The sequence below is a fragment of the Theropithecus gelada genome, chromosome 13 (assembly GCF_003255815.1).
Source record: "Theropithecus gelada isolate Dixy chromosome 13, Tgel_1.0, whole genome shotgun sequence".
Taxonomy (NCBI): Eukaryota; Metazoa; Chordata; class Mammalia; order Primates; family Cercopithecidae; genus Theropithecus; species Theropithecus gelada.
The window spans coordinates 64,005,942-64,025,127 of record NC_037681.1 but is presented as its reverse complement, the minus strand read 5'-3'; the positions used below and the strand labels follow the sequence as shown (position 1 = coordinate 64,025,127).

Here is a 19,186-nt window from a genome sequence, read left to right as displayed (position 1 = left end):
GGCTTGAGCCACCGCGCCCGGCCGTTTTTTTTTTTTTTCATAGAGACAGAGTTTCGCTCTATTGCCTAGGCTGGAGTGCAGTGGTGCAGTCATAGCTCATTGTAGCCATGAACTCCTGAGCTCAAGTGATCTTCCCCTCTCAACCTCTTGACTTGCTGGGACTACAGGTGTGCACCACTACACACAGTTAATTTTTAAGTTTTTTTGTAGAGTTTTTGTAGAGTAAGTTTTTTGTCTCACTGTGCTACCCAGGCTGGTCTCAAGACTTCTAACCTCAAGCGATCCTCGCATCTTGGCCTTCCAAAGTGATGGGGTCACAGATATGAGCCACTGCACCCAGCCTGTGTTGTTTTGTTTTTTTGAGATGGGGTCTCACTATGTTGTCTTGGCTGATCTTGAGCTCCTGACCTCAAGTAATCCTCCTCCATCAGCCTCTTGAGTAGCTGGGACTGCAGGCTTGAGCCACTGTACCCAGCACCAGGCTGTGTTTTAAATAATTTACTATTTTTTTAAATTAAAGAAATCTTTAATTTGACAGTTACTGAGTCTGTGCTTTATTCTAGGATTCAGAGAAACTGCAAGGCTTATTTCAGGCAGCATTGGCGCTCAGCACAAGCACCAAACCATACGACTGTGTGACAGCTTCCTACCTGCTGAACTTCTTAATCTGGCAGGATGCTCTACCGTCATCCTTGTCTGCCTACTTAACTCAGCAAGTTGCATGTGGTGATGGAGATAGACCAGCTACTGTGGTGGAAAGGAACACATTAATGGGTTTGTATTGATGTTTGCTCTTATCAAAACCGGTATCTTACTCTGTCAGTATTCATTTGGCTAGAATATTTAATGGTTAAACATATACTCCGTGACTTTTTATTTAAAAGTTTATCAGCATATAAGAGCACTGTGGGTTCTTATTATGCAAATGAACAGTTTACTCAGCTATAATACTTTTTTCTAAACAGAAGATTTATGTTGAATAAGCACATATACAAATATTTATTAATAAAATTCTTTTTAATGAGAATGACCTCTTTCTCCACCAAAAGTTTGCTTTTTTTCCTGCATAAATTATACTGTGACTAGAGACAGACCATCTTTATTGTTTCTATATAGGCAGAGTTCCTTTGTCTGTCAGGGTTTATGTTTTAATTGACTGTCATACCCCTGTCTTTCTCTCTTCCCAGATAGCCAGTTCCAAAACTTATGGTCTGAGATTGTTCAGATCTAGTGATTTTCCACAAATATTTATTGGGGATTCATGTACTTAATTTTATGCGAGTCAGTCTTCATTTTGGAATTGTACTAGAAATAAGGACAGATAAGGATTTTTTTTTAAAAAAATAGGAAAAGGGAGATCAGATATAGAGAGTTAAAAATGATTATTTCCAAGATGGTAGAAACAGCCACAAAAAAGAGAACTAGTAATGGGAGGAAAAGAGGAGGCCATGGTTAGTTCTGATGGGATTGTTGCCAGATATCTGGAGATAGAGAGATGACAGTACCATGGAGGATGATACTTGCCTACTTGAATTGCTTCATGGCTGGATTTAAAAGGAGACCCTATTGAGACAGTGGGAAGAGGACTGCAATTGAGGTGAATAGGGAGTACATGCCTCACATAAAGACTTTCAATTCAAGACATTTTAGGACTTTATGAGATATTTCAAACATACAAAGAATATTTAAATATAGAAGACTTAAGTATATATACATGTAATATATATAAATAATATGTAAAAAGTTCACAAGTTTTGTTCACAAGCTAGGTGATCACACTTACCGTAGTCATACAATAACACCCATATCTTTGAAGCCTTTCCTTTATCCTAGCTGTATTTTATATTTTTATCTTTTTTTTTTTTTTAATAATATTGCCTCTGGCATATGTATTATATATTATTCAGTTTTACATGACACTGAATTTTCTCAGTAGTACTTACCGTATATATTATACAGATTTACCACAATTTATGAATCCGTTCTCCTGTTGATGGATTTTTTTTCCTAAATAAATAATGCCAATGTAAACATTCTCATATAGATCTTTTACATATAGGTTGAGCATCCCTAATCCAACATCTGAAATAGTCCAAACTCAAAGTTTTTTGAGTACCAACATGACACTCAAAGGAAATGCACATTGGAGCATTTTGAATTTCGGATTTTCACATTTGGGGTGTTCAAAGTATGGTGCAGATATTCCAAAATCTGAAAAAATATAAAATCTGAACTCTTCTTGTCCCAAACATTTCAGATAAGGGGTACTCAGCCTATATATTAATATATCTTCTAATGCACATACCTAAGAGTTTGTGGTAAACAAATGGAATAATTTGGTCACAAAGTATGTGCATCTTGAGCTTTATGAGATGATGCCAAGTAGGCTTTTAAATTACACTTTTACCAGCAAATTCTGAGACTTGTATTGCATCACATCATCACCATAATTTGCTGTTGTCAGATTTTAAAATTTTGTGTAATATAAAATACTATTTAATTGTGGTTTCATCTTACATTTTTCTGATTACTAATATAATTACTTTTTCCCATGTTTATAAGCCATTTACTTTTCCCCCTCAATGCAATGCCTTTTTGATGTCCTTTGTCCAGTTTTTCTGTAGGGTTGTCTTTTTCTTATTGATTTTTAGGAGGTTTTAATACATTCTGACTGATAATGATTTGCTGTTTTTACACAAATCTAGTATTTGGAATATAACCTTCTCCTTCCAAGGCATGAGGGGAGACGTCTGTTATACTGGTATAACTGGACATGTACATGCAAGAGAATGAAATTAGATTCACTACCTTACGCCATATACAAAAATTAGCTCACAAGATATCAAATACCTAATATAAGAGCTAAAACTATAAAACTCTTAGAAGAACACATGGATGTCAATCATTGTGATCTTGAATTAACCAGTGGTTAGTCATGACTTCCAAAGTATAAGCCACAAAAGGAAACAAAAAATAAATTGGACTTCATCAAAATTTAAAACTTGTATGTGAAAGGATGCCATTAAGACATTGAAAAAGCCTGAAAAATGGGATATTTGCAAATCCTACGTCTGATAAGGGACTTTTGTCTAGTATATATAAAGAACTTTTACAACTCGCTAATGAAAGGACATAACCAAATTTTAAAAATGGGCAAAGAATCTGAATAGATATTTTTCCAAAGAAGGTATACACATGAACAATAAGCACATGAAAAAGTGCTCAGCATCAAAAGCCTTTGTAGAAATGCAAGTCAAAAACACAGTGAGGAAGCACTTCACAGCCCATAGGATGACTATAATTTAAAAAATAGATGATGACAAGTGTTGATGAGGATGTGGAGAAAGTGGAACCCGCATAGACTGTTGGTGGGATTTTAAAATGCTGTATCTGCTTTGGAAAATAGTCTGACAGTTCCTCAAAAGGCTAAACATAGAGTTACCATGCGACCCTGCAGTTCTACTCTTAGCTCGAGCTGCTATAACAAAATACCATAGACTAAGTGGCTTAAACAGAGACCATTATTCTCATAATTTTAGAGGCAGAGAATTCCAAGATCAAGTTTCCAGTTCCTGATAAGGGGCCTCTTTTTGACTCTCAGATGGCCATGTTGCTGTGTGCTCACATGGCAGGAAGAGAGAGCAAGCTCTGGTCTTTGTTCTTATAAGGACATTAATCCCATTATGAGGGTCCTAATCTCATGACTTAATCTAAACCTAATTACCTTCCAAGGTCTCCATCTTCGATTATCACGTTGGGGATTAGGGCTTCAGCATACCAATATTGGGGTGGGGGAGGGAGCACAAACATGTAGTCCACGACAAGCATATACCTAAGAGAAATGAAAACATACATCTAAACAAAAACTTGTACAAGAATGTTTATAGCAGCATTATTCATAGTAGCCAAAAAGTGGGAACAATCCATGTGTATCAACAGATAATTGGATAAATAAAATGTGATATGTCCATGTGGTATTGCTATATGGTGAACTATTACTCATCTATAGGAGGGAATGAAGTATTGATACATGCTGCAGCATGGATGAACTTTGCAAACATTTTGCTAAGTGAAAGAAGCCAGTTCCAAAAGATGACATATTGCGTGATTCCATTTATATGATCCGTCCAGAGCAGGCAAATCTATAGACAGAAAATAAACTAGGCAACCACTAGTTTATTTTCTGTCTATAGATTTGCCTGCTCTGGACGGATCATATAAATGGAATCATGCAATATGTGATCCTCTAGGGCTGGAGAAGGGTAGAGGTGCAAGGAGAGCGGCGACTGCTAACGGGTAAGTTTCTTTTTTTTTGGTTTGGTGGCAGGAGGGCAGTGAAAATGTTCTAAAATTAATTATGGTGATGGTTGTACATATGTGACTAGTAAAAACTATTGTATACTTCAAATGTATGAATTTTGTGGTATATGAATTACTTTTCAAAAAAACTGTTCTTTTTTTTCTTTTTTAATTTGAAAGCCATCTGCTGTCCAATGAGCAGATGCCACATCAGCCTCGGGTTTGATATCCTAGTGAGAGGATGTTTAGGAGGAAGGACTAAGAGTGAATGCTGTAATGGATACAGGCAGTTTAGGGAAAGACACGGAGTTCTGCCCTAACTAGAAATGAGCAACCCTGTTGGATAACCTTGAAAGATCTCTTTTTGATTAAAAAAACTTTAGTGTAAAGTTCATTTGAGTTGGGCATATTAATGGGAACTGTTCTGCTGTTCGTACATTTACAAATGTTTTAAAATTGACATTACTTTGATTTTGTTTGCTTTTTCCAGTTATCAGATGCTTGATGGAAAATCTTGAGGAAGAAGTGTATCAGGCTGAAAATTCTCTGCTTCAGGCAGCAGCATCATTTCCAATGTATGGGCGTGTTCACTGTATAACAGGAGCTTTGCAGAAGTTATCTCTAAAGTAAGGATTACCATAGCTACCTTCCTGTCTCAGAAATCCATTCATTTCTGAGCTTTAACCTCTTGTTGGAATGTATCCTGGGAAAGGGATGCAGTCTATTGCTTTGAATAAAATTGAAAATCAGATTTAAAAACATACATATCTGCGTGTATTTTTATGTCTCACATATTTTATGTATTGAACAGTTTTGAAACACAAATTCAACTCCTTTTATCTAATTTTCATTTTTAAAATGTGATTTTTGCTTTTAGTATAAATTTCCCTAATGTTCTTGTTGCAGCAGCCTGCAGTTGGTGAGCGAGTGGAGACCTGTGGTAGAGAAGCTCCTTTTGATGTCCTACAGGCTTTCCACTGTGGTATCTCCAGTCATTCAGAGCTCATCCCCTGAAGGCCTCATACCAATGGACACTGATTCAGGTTAGCAAATGAAGAAGGCAGGCTAGAGTGCTGTAGTTTGATTATTATGTCTTTACCTCTTTTTTTCTAAGTATTTCTTTGGGGAGATATAAAGCTAAATTGAGGAGAAAATAATTATTATTATTTCTGGCATTTCTGCCTTTTAGCAATAGTTTTAACTATTAAAAAGTAGCAAAAAAAAAAAAAAAATCCCAAACCAGGAGATGAGCAAGGCACCTCCTACCCCAGGGTAATTGAGTTATATAATACTATATAAGTTGAGCATCCCAAATCTGAAAATTGGAGATATGAAATGCTCCAGAATTTGAAACTTTTTGAACACCAATAGGATGCTCAAAAGAAATGCTTATTGGAGCATCTGGATTTTGGATTTTCAGATTAGGGCTACTCAGCCATTAAGTACAATGCGTATATTCCAATATTCAAAAAAATAAATTTGGGACGTTTTTGGTCCTAAGCATTTCAGATAAGGGATACTTAAACTATACTAAAATGGAGTATTCCTTTTAATACACAGAAAAATCATGAAATATATTTATATTTTGTGTTGAAATAAAGTTTGTAAATGTATTTTAGAGTGGAAATGAGAGGCTTATATTAGAAAACCTGAGTGTGTCATAAACACGCACTGTATCATACACTGAAATACCTTGGGCTGATAATTGAGGTAATGTGGAGTTACGTGTTTTGCATAGAGAATATTAGGCTTTGTTCTTTCCTAAAAATGAGTTAGAAGATTGGTGATGGTTCATGATAGTAAGACACATTTATTTAGCCTGATGTTAGTCTAAATACCACATTATTTTTTTATTATTATTTTTTTTTGGTAGAGATGGGATCTTCCTGTGTTGTGCAGGCTGCTCTTGAACTCCTGACCTCAAGCAATGCTTCTGCCTTGGCCTCTCAAAGCATTGGGATTACAGGACTGAGCCACTGTGCCGGCCTTAAATACCAAATTTTGACGCTTTAGATTTTCTACTTGAGCAGTGCATAAGAATAAGGAACATGGAGTCTTATAGCTAATATTTGGGTCAGCAAAGTACCCATCATATATATTCTGGATGAGAAATCTTGAATATTTCTGTTCCCTACTGTGGGTAGATCCTACAGAGGATGCTAACATTATCTTTATTAGTGAAGAGTTTTAAGGTATTGGTTGGTCTCAAAAATTGTCTTTGCCCCACAGACTTTTCCTTCATTCTGCCTGCCTTTTTACCTCTGGTTGTCTTCATTTTTGCTTCTTCTTCCCTGTGTTATCTGCCATACATTCTGAATTTCTTGAGAAAAGTCTCCCCTGAAAGCTGTAAAATTGAATGGATGGGATTCTTACAAGTTTATTCTCATCTTTTCTTGGTCTGTGGGGGGTTTCTTTGGGGGTCGTTGTTAGTTTTTCATGGCTGTTCCAGGAAGGAACATAAGATGTTGATTGAATCATCATGATAGTAATTTGAGTGTTTGTATTTCCCATAGTACCTAAATAATAGATGTAAATATAATAGATGTACAATAAATACCGGTTCTTTGATTTATTAATTGATTTCAGATGATTTCCCATGGCTAGTTTTGAAAATCTGACCCTAACTCCTTACTACCTAGCCATCCATTCATTCCTTCAACTCATGTTCCTGAACCTCTGCCATGAGCCAGTTTCTGTTATAGGCACTAGTCACTCAGTAATGAACAAAGTGTTGCATTCATGGAGCTTACATTTCCTAATCCAGTGAGTGCTTAGGGAATAAAAATGAAACTTAATGTAATATGAAGACTGTAAATCATAATTAAATCATATTACATAATGTGTTTCAAAGTTGTGGAGTCTTTATGATATTCTTGTCCTATAAAAGATTGTTTTTGTTGTTGATGGGTTTTTAAAAATGTCTTTTTTACCTTTCTATCTTTAAACTTTGATACCTTATATTATAGATAGGGAGATAGCCTCTCCTATTTTTTGTTATTTATTTATATTTTAAATCAAATACTGATTTTGTTCTACTTTTCTGTTGCCTGCTTCATTTTTCCTTCATAGAGAAATAGCATCTTAAAACTAAATTTATTGAAGTTTATTGCACTTCTTTGACATGATTAGCACCATATTTGAGATATTTAGACAACACTAAGAAAAGCAGTGTAGATGACATGGCAGCCTTTGTCCTGTGGACAGTTTCAGTTAGTTTTTTTTGTTGTTACATTTCAGTCTAAATTGCCATATTTTAAAAGTACACTCAAGCATCATGAAAACTCTATAAATAATTTTCATATTATCCACCCTGTGAGTCCCTTCTAATAGAGCTGATTATTAAGTATTGAAAATTACAGATTTTTTGAGGTTAAGTATCCCCAAGAGAAATCTGACATGTGATGTGTTACTGGGGTTTCATGTACACTAATTTCTTTCCCTCAGAGTCAGCAAGCCGCTTACAGATGATTCTGAATGAGATTCAGCCTCGAGATACTAATGATTATTTTAACCAAGCCAAAATATTGAAAGAACATGATAGCTTTGATATGAAGGACTTGAATGCCAGTGTGGTGAATATTGATATTTCTACAGAAATCAAAGGTAACTTGTATGAAATGGATACTGTAATTCGTGTTTAACAAGTAAAATGTACAGAATGCCCTTTTTATATAGTAAATTAGAGGTTGCAAATCTGTGCAGAACATTTCTAGAAAATAAAGTTTTTTAAAAATTTGGTTTTGGGAAAGATTTGGGTTTAGGAATGCATTTATAAGACTTTTACCAGACTATTAGGTGCTGTTGTGCAGTGTACAAGCTGTTAGAACAAAAAGCCTTGGAGTGGTGAAACCTGCCTTGACAGCCCAGGTGATGTAAGAGCAGTGCTATGATGTACCTGGGTTTGGGTAGCAGTCAACTTCTCCCAGCAATGTGGTTCATTGTCTGCTGTGGGAGTTCTTCAAGTCAAGCAGGCTTTTAAAGGAAACAAACCTTATTAGTAAAATGGGAGCTGTTTTGTTGTATCAAGCCTCCAGTATTCGAGTTCTTACATCTTGTTTGATCATTAGTTGTTACTAAATTTTCTGTAGTGCTATAAAACGTCATCAGAAGCAGCAATTTCTTAGTGATGTATTACATATTCTACATTCTCCACTAGGTGGGGATATTGTCTTGCAAAAAATTATCTCCACACTTACATTTTTAAATTACACAAAATAAAATATAAATGTAATTATAGCCTATTGTAATAGTTTCAAACAACAGAGGTAAATATTAATTAAAAACAAATTAAATTCCTCCTAGGTTTCCTCTCCAATTCCATGTCCTCCCTCTTTAGTGCAATATATCATTTTATACTTATTCTATATATTTATGTGTATGTACACTTACCCATTTAATGCATTGGGCTTTTTAAATAAAAACACAAATGAGATTACCCTGTAAGTACCTTTTTGTTAGTGTGCTCTTTTACTTAATATAATAGTTCATCTTGGATTTTAAAAAAATGTCAGTACCAAAATACTCCTAAAACTAGAATAAGAGAGTAAATAAGGGTAATTATAGCTTATTGGCCACGGGAATTAAATATATTTTGAAAGATAATTTGTATTTTCCTTTGATTTTAAAAGTTTTACTCTGCTCCTTTACTAATGCAACAGACATCCTCACCAAAATAAATAAGGAGTATATTTATTATAGACATCCATATCATACTTTATGACAGAGAGGCAGAGTTTGTTTAATCTTTGGAAATTAAAGATTAAACTTAAGTTTTGGAACAGTATTGTGTTTTATTTTAAAATTTAATTTGAAAATAATAAATTAAAATGCTGGACCTGGCATAGTGGCTCATGTCTATAATCCCAGCACTTTGGGAGACCCAGGCGAGAGAATCGCTTTAGTCCAGGAGGTGATGTGGTGAAACCCTGTCTTTACAAAAAAATGCTAAAATTAACTGGGTGTGGTGGTGCATACCTGTATGCGGGAGGCTGAAGTGGAAGGATTGCTTGAGCCTGGGAGGTCATGGCTGCAGTGAGCCGTGAGCATGCTACTGCACCCCAGCCTGGGTGACAGAGCGAGATTCTGTCTCCAAAAAAGAAAAAAAAAACTTAGCATGATTTCTTCTCATAACACATGCTTGACAAATGTTAGCTTTTTTCCTTCTGAATAAATATAGCATGACAAATTGGGTTTGTTCAACCAGATTATTCGTGGGGAAATTATGAATAAGCTTGTTTTTAGAAACCTGGGATGTGAGTAATCAAGGTTGCAATAGTTGTGTTTTTTTTTGTTTAAGGTAAAGAAGTAAAAACATGTGATGTAACCGCGCAGATGGTGCTGGTATGTTGTTGGAGAAGTATGAAGGAAGTTGCTTTACTTTTAGGCACGTTGTGCCAGCTTCTGCCCATGCAGCCTGTGCCAGAATCTTCTGATGTATTATTGACAGTGGAGCAGGTAAGGCAGATGTTTATCCCACCATGTATAATTTCTGGTCAACCCATAAATCACAAGCTTTTTTTATAACCCAACTTTAAAAAAGGTTTAAAATTTTTCTTGAATAAAGTCATACAGATGTCAACTGAAGAAAGTTCATGGTAATTTAGAATGTTAGACTTTATAATATATTTCAAAACTGTGGCATTTTTGGAAATATTTTTCTAAGGTGTATAAATAACTGTAGATTTTACCTCACTTTTAACTGTAGTATTATCTCTAATTTTTGTTTCTCCATTTTACATACACAGACTTAAACTTTAGCTTAAAATTGTATGTTTAGTAAAACTCTGCAAATCTCTTTAAATTTTGGAAAGAAAAAAAAGTAACATGTTGGTTGATTATGGATCTCATGTTTCCCACTGCATTGATAGTAAAGTTGTAGTCTTGGTTTTTTTGGCTGACTTTTGTTTTAAGACCACAAAGTTAGTTCACCATCTGGGACTGTTCAAGTGACTTGAGTTCTGTGTTTACAAGAAATTAGCTTACCACAAGCATTTCATTTGGAAATATTTTAGATTTATTAGATTTCTGTTTTTAATTGATTCCCTCTTCCTTTCCATATGGTTTTGACAAATCCATTTCCCACCATTTTTCAGCAAAGATATATAACATGTACTTTCATTTTTAACTTTTTAAAAATAAAGACAACTTTGTCCCTAGGGTGTTACAATTCAAGAACAAAACAAATATTGTAGTATGCTAATGCTGATTATTTCTATAATAACCACATGACTAGTTCCATGGAAATAATGCTAACGCTTTTTTTTCTCACACTCTGTTGCTTATGTTGCATGCATCTGGTTAACAGCTGGGCTTGTGATGTTGCAAGGCCCTGAGATGAAGAAAGGCAAAGGCTCACAAGACACTTCAGGCATCATTATGTTCTTTATTCTTTTCCAAATCAAATAGGCGTTAGTGTCCTAGAGTTACTTGCAGTCATTGCTGGTGACTGGCTATAGTGCTAATGCCAACATCTTTGCTGAGGAATCCAGCTATGATTAATGATTACTTCACTGATGTTCACTGTCTTGCTAAGAAGTAAACATGTGCTAGAGGCCTTTGATTTCCCAACTTCTCTTTCCAAGGACAAGTTAAAACATTTAGTTTTTTGAGTTTGTTGGGTAGTGTTTAAAAAACAAATTAAGGGAAATGTATTTTGCTTTTACTGTAACTGAGAAAGACCTGAAAGCTTCCTATGAATGTTGTTTTGCCTTGACACCTTTTACATAGCACCCAAATCTTACGTATTTAATTTATGTGTGACAACCGTGATAAAATTGGGAATTAATGTAAAATAAAAGAGATGTTTGTAAAAGAAAAACAAACCGAAACAATAATTATCACAAAAAGACAGGTTCTTATAAACCAAAGAATTCTTCCAGTGACTGCTTGAATAAAAAATAAGGTCCTGACTGTTTTTCTGTAAAACATTAGTTTCCATTCTAATGAGGTCCAGTCATTTTTCCATGTTGCCATTCACATGGTAACTCCACATACATAGGTGTGAGAAGAAACTGATGACTGAATGAGCGATGAAATTTATATGTAATAGCAGTATTCTAACAGTGAAACCCCGCCCTCTGTGAAAAACTTGATTATTCATATTGCTGACTTTAACTAAAGAAATGTCTCAGTTTAGGAGTCAATAAAAATCCAAAGTCATCAAGAAATTAGTGTTATTTACATTACTGGAAGATTTCTGCTTTTAAACATAACATTTTGCCCCATGAACTTCCTTTAAATTAATAATAATTAAATATACTCACGTGTGTTTAAAACCTTTAAGAGTTAAAAATACAAATGACAGAGAAGAACATCATTTACATTGGAATGGCTGCGCCACACCTGAAGTATACCCTTCCAAGGGCATAGTTGCCCTGGCAAAGCTAGATATGCTGTGCCTAGTGGCAAAACTATGAGTTTAAGAGTCGGATCTTAGGTGAATGTGACTGCCACAGACCTGAATACACGGAGGCAGTGAAGTGACTTGCAGGCAGGATGCAACCCTAGCTACAGGGGAGAATGTGGAACTTACATTTCTTATTCTTCAAAGTAATAACTGTGATCTACTTTTCTCTCAATGGATGAAGAAAGCCATTCTGTACAGTCTAAAATACAATTCTATTCTATTTTGAAATTTGATGACTTGAATGTAGATGACAGTCCCTTTAACATCATCCTCTTTTTACAGCTCCTTGTTTAAACGGGTGGCCTCTTAAATCCCCCATATAGGAATATAGTTTATAACAGGTAGGGAGATTACAATTTGGATTTTTTTGTTGCTCTGTGGGGAGAAGAAATGGGGCTTATTTATAATTCTGAGTTTTCAGTGTTGTATTCACAAACCATTAGAGCTAGAAAGATCATAGAGATGATATTATCCAGCTTTCTTGGACAAGAGGAAGCTGAACCCTGGATGTCACCTGGTTTGCCCAAGATTGCAAAGCTAGTTTGTGGCAGCTCTGGGACAGGAACCCAGTTCTTCTCCTTGCCAGCCTGTGTTCTGACATGGCACACTGCTGCCTTTGTTTTGAGCTGCTCATTTAATTTTTCTTTAAATTTAATTTTCTGTATTTCCCATATCCAGGTAAATTTTCATAAGCATCAGGACAGTAAGATGATTTGCTACTGAACTTTTTCTCAAATAATTGATTCCCTAGAGCACTTCATGTGAAGCAGTGTGCTCTCACCAGTTTCTCCAGGAGGAAAATGTGTTCACTCAGGGGCATGTCTGACTTTCCTCCTTCACTGTGATCACATAATGAAAGATTCTTTCATAGTGTCCCTGTACAAGAGGCAGAGATAAAACCAACTTTGAGGGTTGTAAGTGGAGACCCTTCAAGAGTAAGCAGTACACACAACCTTATCTCACAACTTCCTGACTGGTTGATGTGTGTGGAGTTTTCAAACTTGATGTTTTGCTGATGTAGAGCTTTTGCTTGTTACGTTTTGTTGGTTCTCTTTTCATGGGCTATCTGATACCCAGTGCCTACTGATTTTTTAAAACAGCTTCCTCCACCTGGAGTACTATATGAACTTAAGTTTATATGTATTTCCCTAATATTCCTAAAAAGAAACTACCAGGTAGATTTTTCATTCATGCTTTCCCCCTTCAGTAATTATCGCCACAGAAATCACGAGTAAGATTGCTAACTATTAGAAATTGCTAATTATAGAAATTGCTATTTTAAAACATTCTCTTTTATTTTATTTATTTATTTTTTTTTTGAAGCAGGGTCCCATTCTGCGCCCAGGCTGGAGTGCAGTGGTTCCATTTCGACTCACTGCAACCTCAACCTCCTGGGCTTAAGCCTCCCAAATATTTGGGACTATAGGTATGTGCTACCACTTCTGGCTAATTTTTATATTTTTTGTAGAGACGGGATCTCACCATGTTGCCAGGCTGGTTTTGAATTCCTGGACTAAAGCGATCCTCCCACCTTAGCCTCCCAAAGGGCTAAGATTACAGGCATGAGCTACCATGCCCGGCCTAAAAATTCTATGTTAGATTCTGTTGTAACTTTTATGATGCCCAGAGCTAACTACATTGATATATTCCCTCAGTAGTGTCTTCTGTTATTATTTTAGATTTTCTGTAGTGAACTACAAACGGGATATATGTTTATTCACAAGTCTTAAAGAAATTGCCTTTTGTATTTTCTTTTGCCAAAGTTTATTTTTTAGAAATTATAAATAACTTCATTGAATTGCGCTCAATGCAAGTTCCCCATTTTTAAGCTTTGAAATGAAGTTGTGCATGTAACCACATCCTATTTATTGACTGCCTTACTACGAGGATATCGTGGGAAAATAAAGTTGTACATAATATGTGGTTCTGTAACCTCAAAGGACTTAGAAATACAATGGGGACACCAGACGGAAATTCATTTTAAAAAGCCAGACTACAGGGCAACAGTTAACATAGCTCATGGTTAAGAATTTGCTAGAAAGCAAAGAAACATTCTGGTAAGATGATATCTGAGTGGTAGAAAATTATTACCTTTGTTGTCATGTAGGAGAACAGTATTTGAGCTTTGAAGAAATCCCAAAAGTTAGTAAGAAATCACTGTAGGAGAGAAGGTACAGTTTAAAACATTAACTGTTTTACTGGAGTGTAAACTTTTGTAAAACATCCCATTTAACCAAAGTGAAATCAGAAGTGGCTGTGTCTTAGAGTCAGAATTCAAATTAAGGCTTAGGGATTAAGTCTCACTACTTTGTAGTATAAAATAAAAATAAAGTGGACATTTATTTGCTACTCTTTGCCAGGTCTCTGAAAAACACTTAAATGCATAATCTTACTTATTTCTCGCAATAATCCTGTCAAGTAGGTTCTAGTGTTAGCTCCCTTTCATAAGTAAGAGTATTTAATTACTTTGCATTCGTAGTACATTTCAAAATTTGCCTTCTCTAGATAAAGGGTAGATTTAAAATTTTTTATGGGTTTTATGCTTTAGATGAGCATTTAGATCCCCTAATTAGTCTGTTGGTGAATTATAGGTGCCTGGAAACATGGCATGTAGCTTCTTCCCCTGTGGAAATTTATACCCTGTAAGTCCATAAAACATGTTAATTTTCCCTATAGATACACTTTTTATGAAAAGTTAGGAGCAGGATATGCTAATTTTAAAAAGATAAATGATTAGAATTTAAATTTCTGTGCTTTAAATTTTAAGAACAGAAATCACTGTATTGTTCTTACATTTTGATCTTAATTTCCTTTATAAAAATCCTGAGATGTACGTTATTAAAAATTATTTTGTTGGAGGTAACACACTACCAGACTTCAAAATATACTACAAACCTGTAGCAACAAAAAAAGTGTAGTACTGGCATAAAAACAGACAGATAGACCAGTGGAAAAGAATAGAGAACCCAGAAATTAATGTATCTACAGCCAACTGATTTTCGATAAAGACTCCAAGAACACTCATTGGGTAAAGGACTGTCTCTTCAATAAATGGTGCTGGGAAAACTGAGTATGCTTTCTTTATGTGCAGAAGGGTGAAACTAGACCCACCTCTGACTCTATATAAAAATCAACTCATAATGGGCGCGGTGGGTCATGCCTGTAATCCCAGAACTTTGGGAGGCTGAGGCGGGCGGATCACGAGGTCAAGAGACCGAGACCATCCTAGCCAACATGGTGAAACCCCGTCTCTATTAACAATACAGAAATTAGGTGGGCATGTGGTATGCACCTGTAGTCCCAGCCACTCGGGAGGCTGAGGCAGGAGAATCGCTTGAACCCAAGAGGCAGAGGTTGCAGTGAGCCGAGATTGCGCCACTGCACTCCAGCCTGGTGGCAGACCGAGACTTGGTCTCAAAAAAAAAAAAACAACAAAAAAAAAGCAGAAATCAACTCAAAATGGATAAAAGAACTAAATGTAAGACTCAAAACAATAAATGGTAAAGACTACTATAAAACTACTTGAATAGTGGTATTTATTCAGGACTTTGATCTGGGAAAAGATTCTTTTCTTTTCCTTTTTTGTTTTTTTGAGTCTCGCATTGTCACCCAGGCTGGAGTGCAGTGTCGCTGTCTCAGGTTCAAATGAACCTCTGCCTCCCGGCTTCAAACGATTCTCCTGCCTCAGCCTCCTGAGTAGCTGGGATTACAAACAAGTATGTGCCACCCTGCCTGGCTAATTTTTGTATTTTTTTAGTAGAGATGGAGTTTCACCATGTTGGCCAGGCTGTTCTCAAACTCCTGACCTCAGGTGATCTGCTTGCCGTGGACTCTCAAAATGCTGGGATTGGAGGTGTGAGCCACTGCCTGGCCTGGGAAAACATTTTTATAAATAAGACCTTAAAAGCATAGACAACAAAAAATAAATGGAATTATATCAAACTGAAACCCTTCTGCACAGCAAAGGAAGCAGCAGAGCCAAAGACAAACTCCAGAACGGGAGAAAAAATTTGTAAACTATTTATCTGACAGGATTAATGTCCAAAATTTATAGGGACCTCAAACATCTCAACAGCAAAAAAAAAAAAGACAAATGATCGAACAGACATTTCTCAGAAACATAGAAATGATGAACAAATATATGAAAAAATGTTCAACATCACAAATCAGGGAAATGCAAATCAAAACCACAGTGAGATATAATTTCATTCCAGTTAGGATGGCTGTTACCAAAAAGACAACAAATGATGGCAAGAATGTGTAGAAAAGGGAACTCTTACACACTATTGAATGGAATGTAAACTAGTATAGCTACTATGGAGAACAGTATGGAGGTTCCTCTAAAAACTACACATAGAAATACCATATGATCCAGCAATCCCACTACTGGGCATTTATCCAAAGGAAAGGAAATCAGTCTATTGAAGAGAGAGAGTGCTGCAACCCCATGATTGAATAGTGTTGCAATCCCATGTTTATTGCAGCGCTATTCAAAATAGACAAGGTACCTAATCAACCTGGGTGTCCAACAACAGATGAATGGATAAAGAAATGTGGTATATATACAAAGTGGAATACTATTCAGCCATAATAAAGAATGAAATAACTGTCATTCGCAGCTGCATGGGTGGAAGCGGAGGACATCATGTTAAGTGAAATAAGCCAGAAACAGAAAATTAACCACTGCATGTTCTCACACATGTGGAAGTTAAAGAAGTCGATCTCAAAGAAATAAAAGGTAGAACAGAGGATACTAGAGGCTGGGAAGAGTAGTTGAGAGGGTGGAGATAGGTAGAGTTGTGAAAGGATACAAAATTACAGCTAGATAGGACAATAAGCTCTAGCGTTCTTCACCACAGTAGGATGACTATAGTTAGCAATAACGTATATATTAATAATTCCAAATAGCTAGAAGCAGGATGTTGAATGTTCCTAACACAAAGAAATGATAAATGTTTGAAATGATGGATAAGCCAATTACTCTAATCACTGTTTATTATATGTATTGAAACGTTACTGTGTACCCCATAAATATGGATAATTGTCAATGAAAAAGAATTTTTAAAAATAAAAAAAATCTCTCTCCATAAAAGGGTTTACATGTCTTTGTTAAATTATTTCAAGGTACATTTTAATTTTTGATGTTACTGTAAATGCATCTTTATAAAAATTACGTTTTTGAACTTTAACTTGCTGGGCTATAAAAATACAACTGCTTTTAAAATATTTGTCTTATATTCATCCGTATTATTAAACTCCATTATTTTAATCATTTGTGAATGATTTGTAGATTGTATGTCCATAATGTCACCTTCAAACAATGAGAGTTTTTTGTTTTAAATTTTTATTTTACTTTAAGTTCTGGGATACATGTGCTGAACTTGCAGATTTGTTACATAGGTATACATGTGCCACAGTGGTTTGCTGTACCTATCAACCTGTCTTCTAGGTTTTAAGCCCCACATGCATTAGATATTTGTCCAAATGCTCTCCCTCGCCTTGCCCTCCACCCCCCGACAGGCCCTGGTGTGTGATGTTCCCCTCCCTGTCTCCGTGTGTTCTCATTGTTCAGCTCCCACTTACGAGTGAGAACACGCAGTGTTTGATTTTCTGTTCCTGTGTTAGTTTGCTGAGGATGATGGCTTCCAGCTTCATCCAAGTCCCTGCAAAGGACATGAACTCATTCTTTTTTTATGGCTGCATAGTATTCCATGGTATATATGTGCCACATTTTCTTTATCCAGTCTATCATTGATGGGTATTTGGGTTGGTTCCAAGTCTTTGCTATTGTAAATAGTGCTGCAGTAAACATGTGTGCATGTGTCTTTATAGTAGAATGATTTATAATCCTTTGGGTATTTACCCAGTAGTGGGATTGCTGGGTCAAATACTATTTCTGGTTCTAGATCCTGGAGGAATCGCCACACTGTCTGCCACAATTGTTGAACTGATTTACACTCCCACCAACAGTGTAAAAGCGTTTCTATGTCTCCACATCCTCTCCAGCATCTGTCGTTTCCAGACTTTTTAATGATTACCATTCTAACTGGCGTGAGATGGTATCTCATTGTGGTTTTGATTCACATTTCTCTAATGACTGGTAATGATGAGCTTTTTTTCATATATTTGTTGGCTGCATAAATATCTTCTTTTGAGAAGTGTCTGTTTATATCCTTTGCCCACGTTTTGATCAGGTGGTTTGTTTTTGTTAATTTTTTTAAGTTCCTTGTAGATTCTGGATATTAGACCTTTGTCAGATGGATAGATTGGAAAAATGTTCTCCCCTTTTGTAGGTTGCCTGTTCACTCTGATGATAGTTTCTTTTGCTGAGCAGAAGCTCTTTAATTAGATCCTATTTGTCAATTTTGGCTTTTGTTGCAATTGCTTTTGGTGTTTTAGTCATGAAGTCTTTGCCCATGCCTATGTCCTGAATGGTATTGCCTAGGTTTTCGTCTACGGTTTTTATGGTTTTATTTCTTTCTCTTGTCTGATTGCTCTGGCCAGAACTTCCAATACTATGTTAAATAGGAGTGGTGAGAGAGGGCATACTTGTCTTGTGCCGGTTTTCAAAGGGAATGTTTTCAGCTTTTGCCCATTCAGTATGATATTGGCTGTGGGTTTGTCATAAATAGCTCTTATTATTTTGAGATATGTTCCATCAATACCTAGTTTATTGAGAGTTTTTAGCATGAAGGGGTGTTGAATTTTATCGAAGGCCTTTTCTACATCTATTGAGATAATCATGGGGTTTTTGTCATTAGTTCTGTTTATGTGATGGATTATGTTTATTGATTTGTGTATGTGGAACCAGCTTTTTTTTTTTTTTTTGAGGTGGAGTCTCGCTCTGTTGCCCAGGCTGGAGTGCAGTAGCACAATCTTGGCTCACTGCAACCTCTGCCTCCCGGATTCAAGCAGTTCTCCTGCCTCAGCCTCCCGAGTAGCTGGGACTACAGGCGCATGCTGCCACTCCTGGCTAGTATTTTGTATTTTAGTAGAGACGGGGGTTTTACTGTGTTGCCCAGGCTGGTCTCAAACTCCTGAACTCAGGCAGTCCGCCAGCCTCAGCCTCCCAAAGTGCAGGGATTATAGGTGTGAGCCACCGCACCCAGCCTCTTTCATATTTTTTACACTTTTCTTCTTCTTTTAGTGTGCTGGATAGGGGCTCCAGAACAGAATTCAGTAGACGTCGTGACAGTAGGAATCCTTATCTTGTCCTGATTTTAAAGAGGATTAAAAAAACAAAAAAACCTGTACTATTGCCTGTGATGTTTGCCTGTTGGGTTTTTGTAGGTATTCTTTATGATGTTAAGGAAGTTTTTGTCACTTCCAAGTTTGCTAAGAAATTTTTTTTTTTTTTTAAATTGTGAGTCGAAAAAAAGAAAAAGGCTAGAAAGAAATACAATAAAAATAGTTACCTCTAAAAAATTATTTTGTACATACATTATCCATTTTGTGAACTTTAAATAGAAACTCAGTGTTATC

General features: G+C 36.0%; 1 protein-coding gene across 2 annotated transcripts in view; it reads left to right on the top strand.

The window, feature by feature from the left end:
• The window catches only part of THADA (THADA, armadillo repeat containing), a 353,351-nt gene that overhangs the window by 38,912 nt on the left and 295,253 nt on the right, over positions 1-19,186 (top strand). Inside the window, exons 17-21 of one of the 2 annotated variants that reach the window (XM_025354222.1) lie at positions 564-774; positions 4,790-4,925; positions 5,206-5,342; positions 7,744-7,902; positions 9,596-9,753. In XM_025354222.1, the coding sequence (XP_025210007.1) occupies positions 564-774; positions 4,790-4,925; positions 5,206-5,342; positions 7,744-7,902; positions 9,596-9,753 (801 nt within the window). Of the gene's footprint in view, positions 1-563; positions 775-4,789; positions 5,063-5,205; positions 5,343-7,743; positions 7,903-9,595; positions 9,754-19,186 lie in introns of those variants that run through there. The other variant, XM_025354223.1, reaches the window with a different exon arrangement.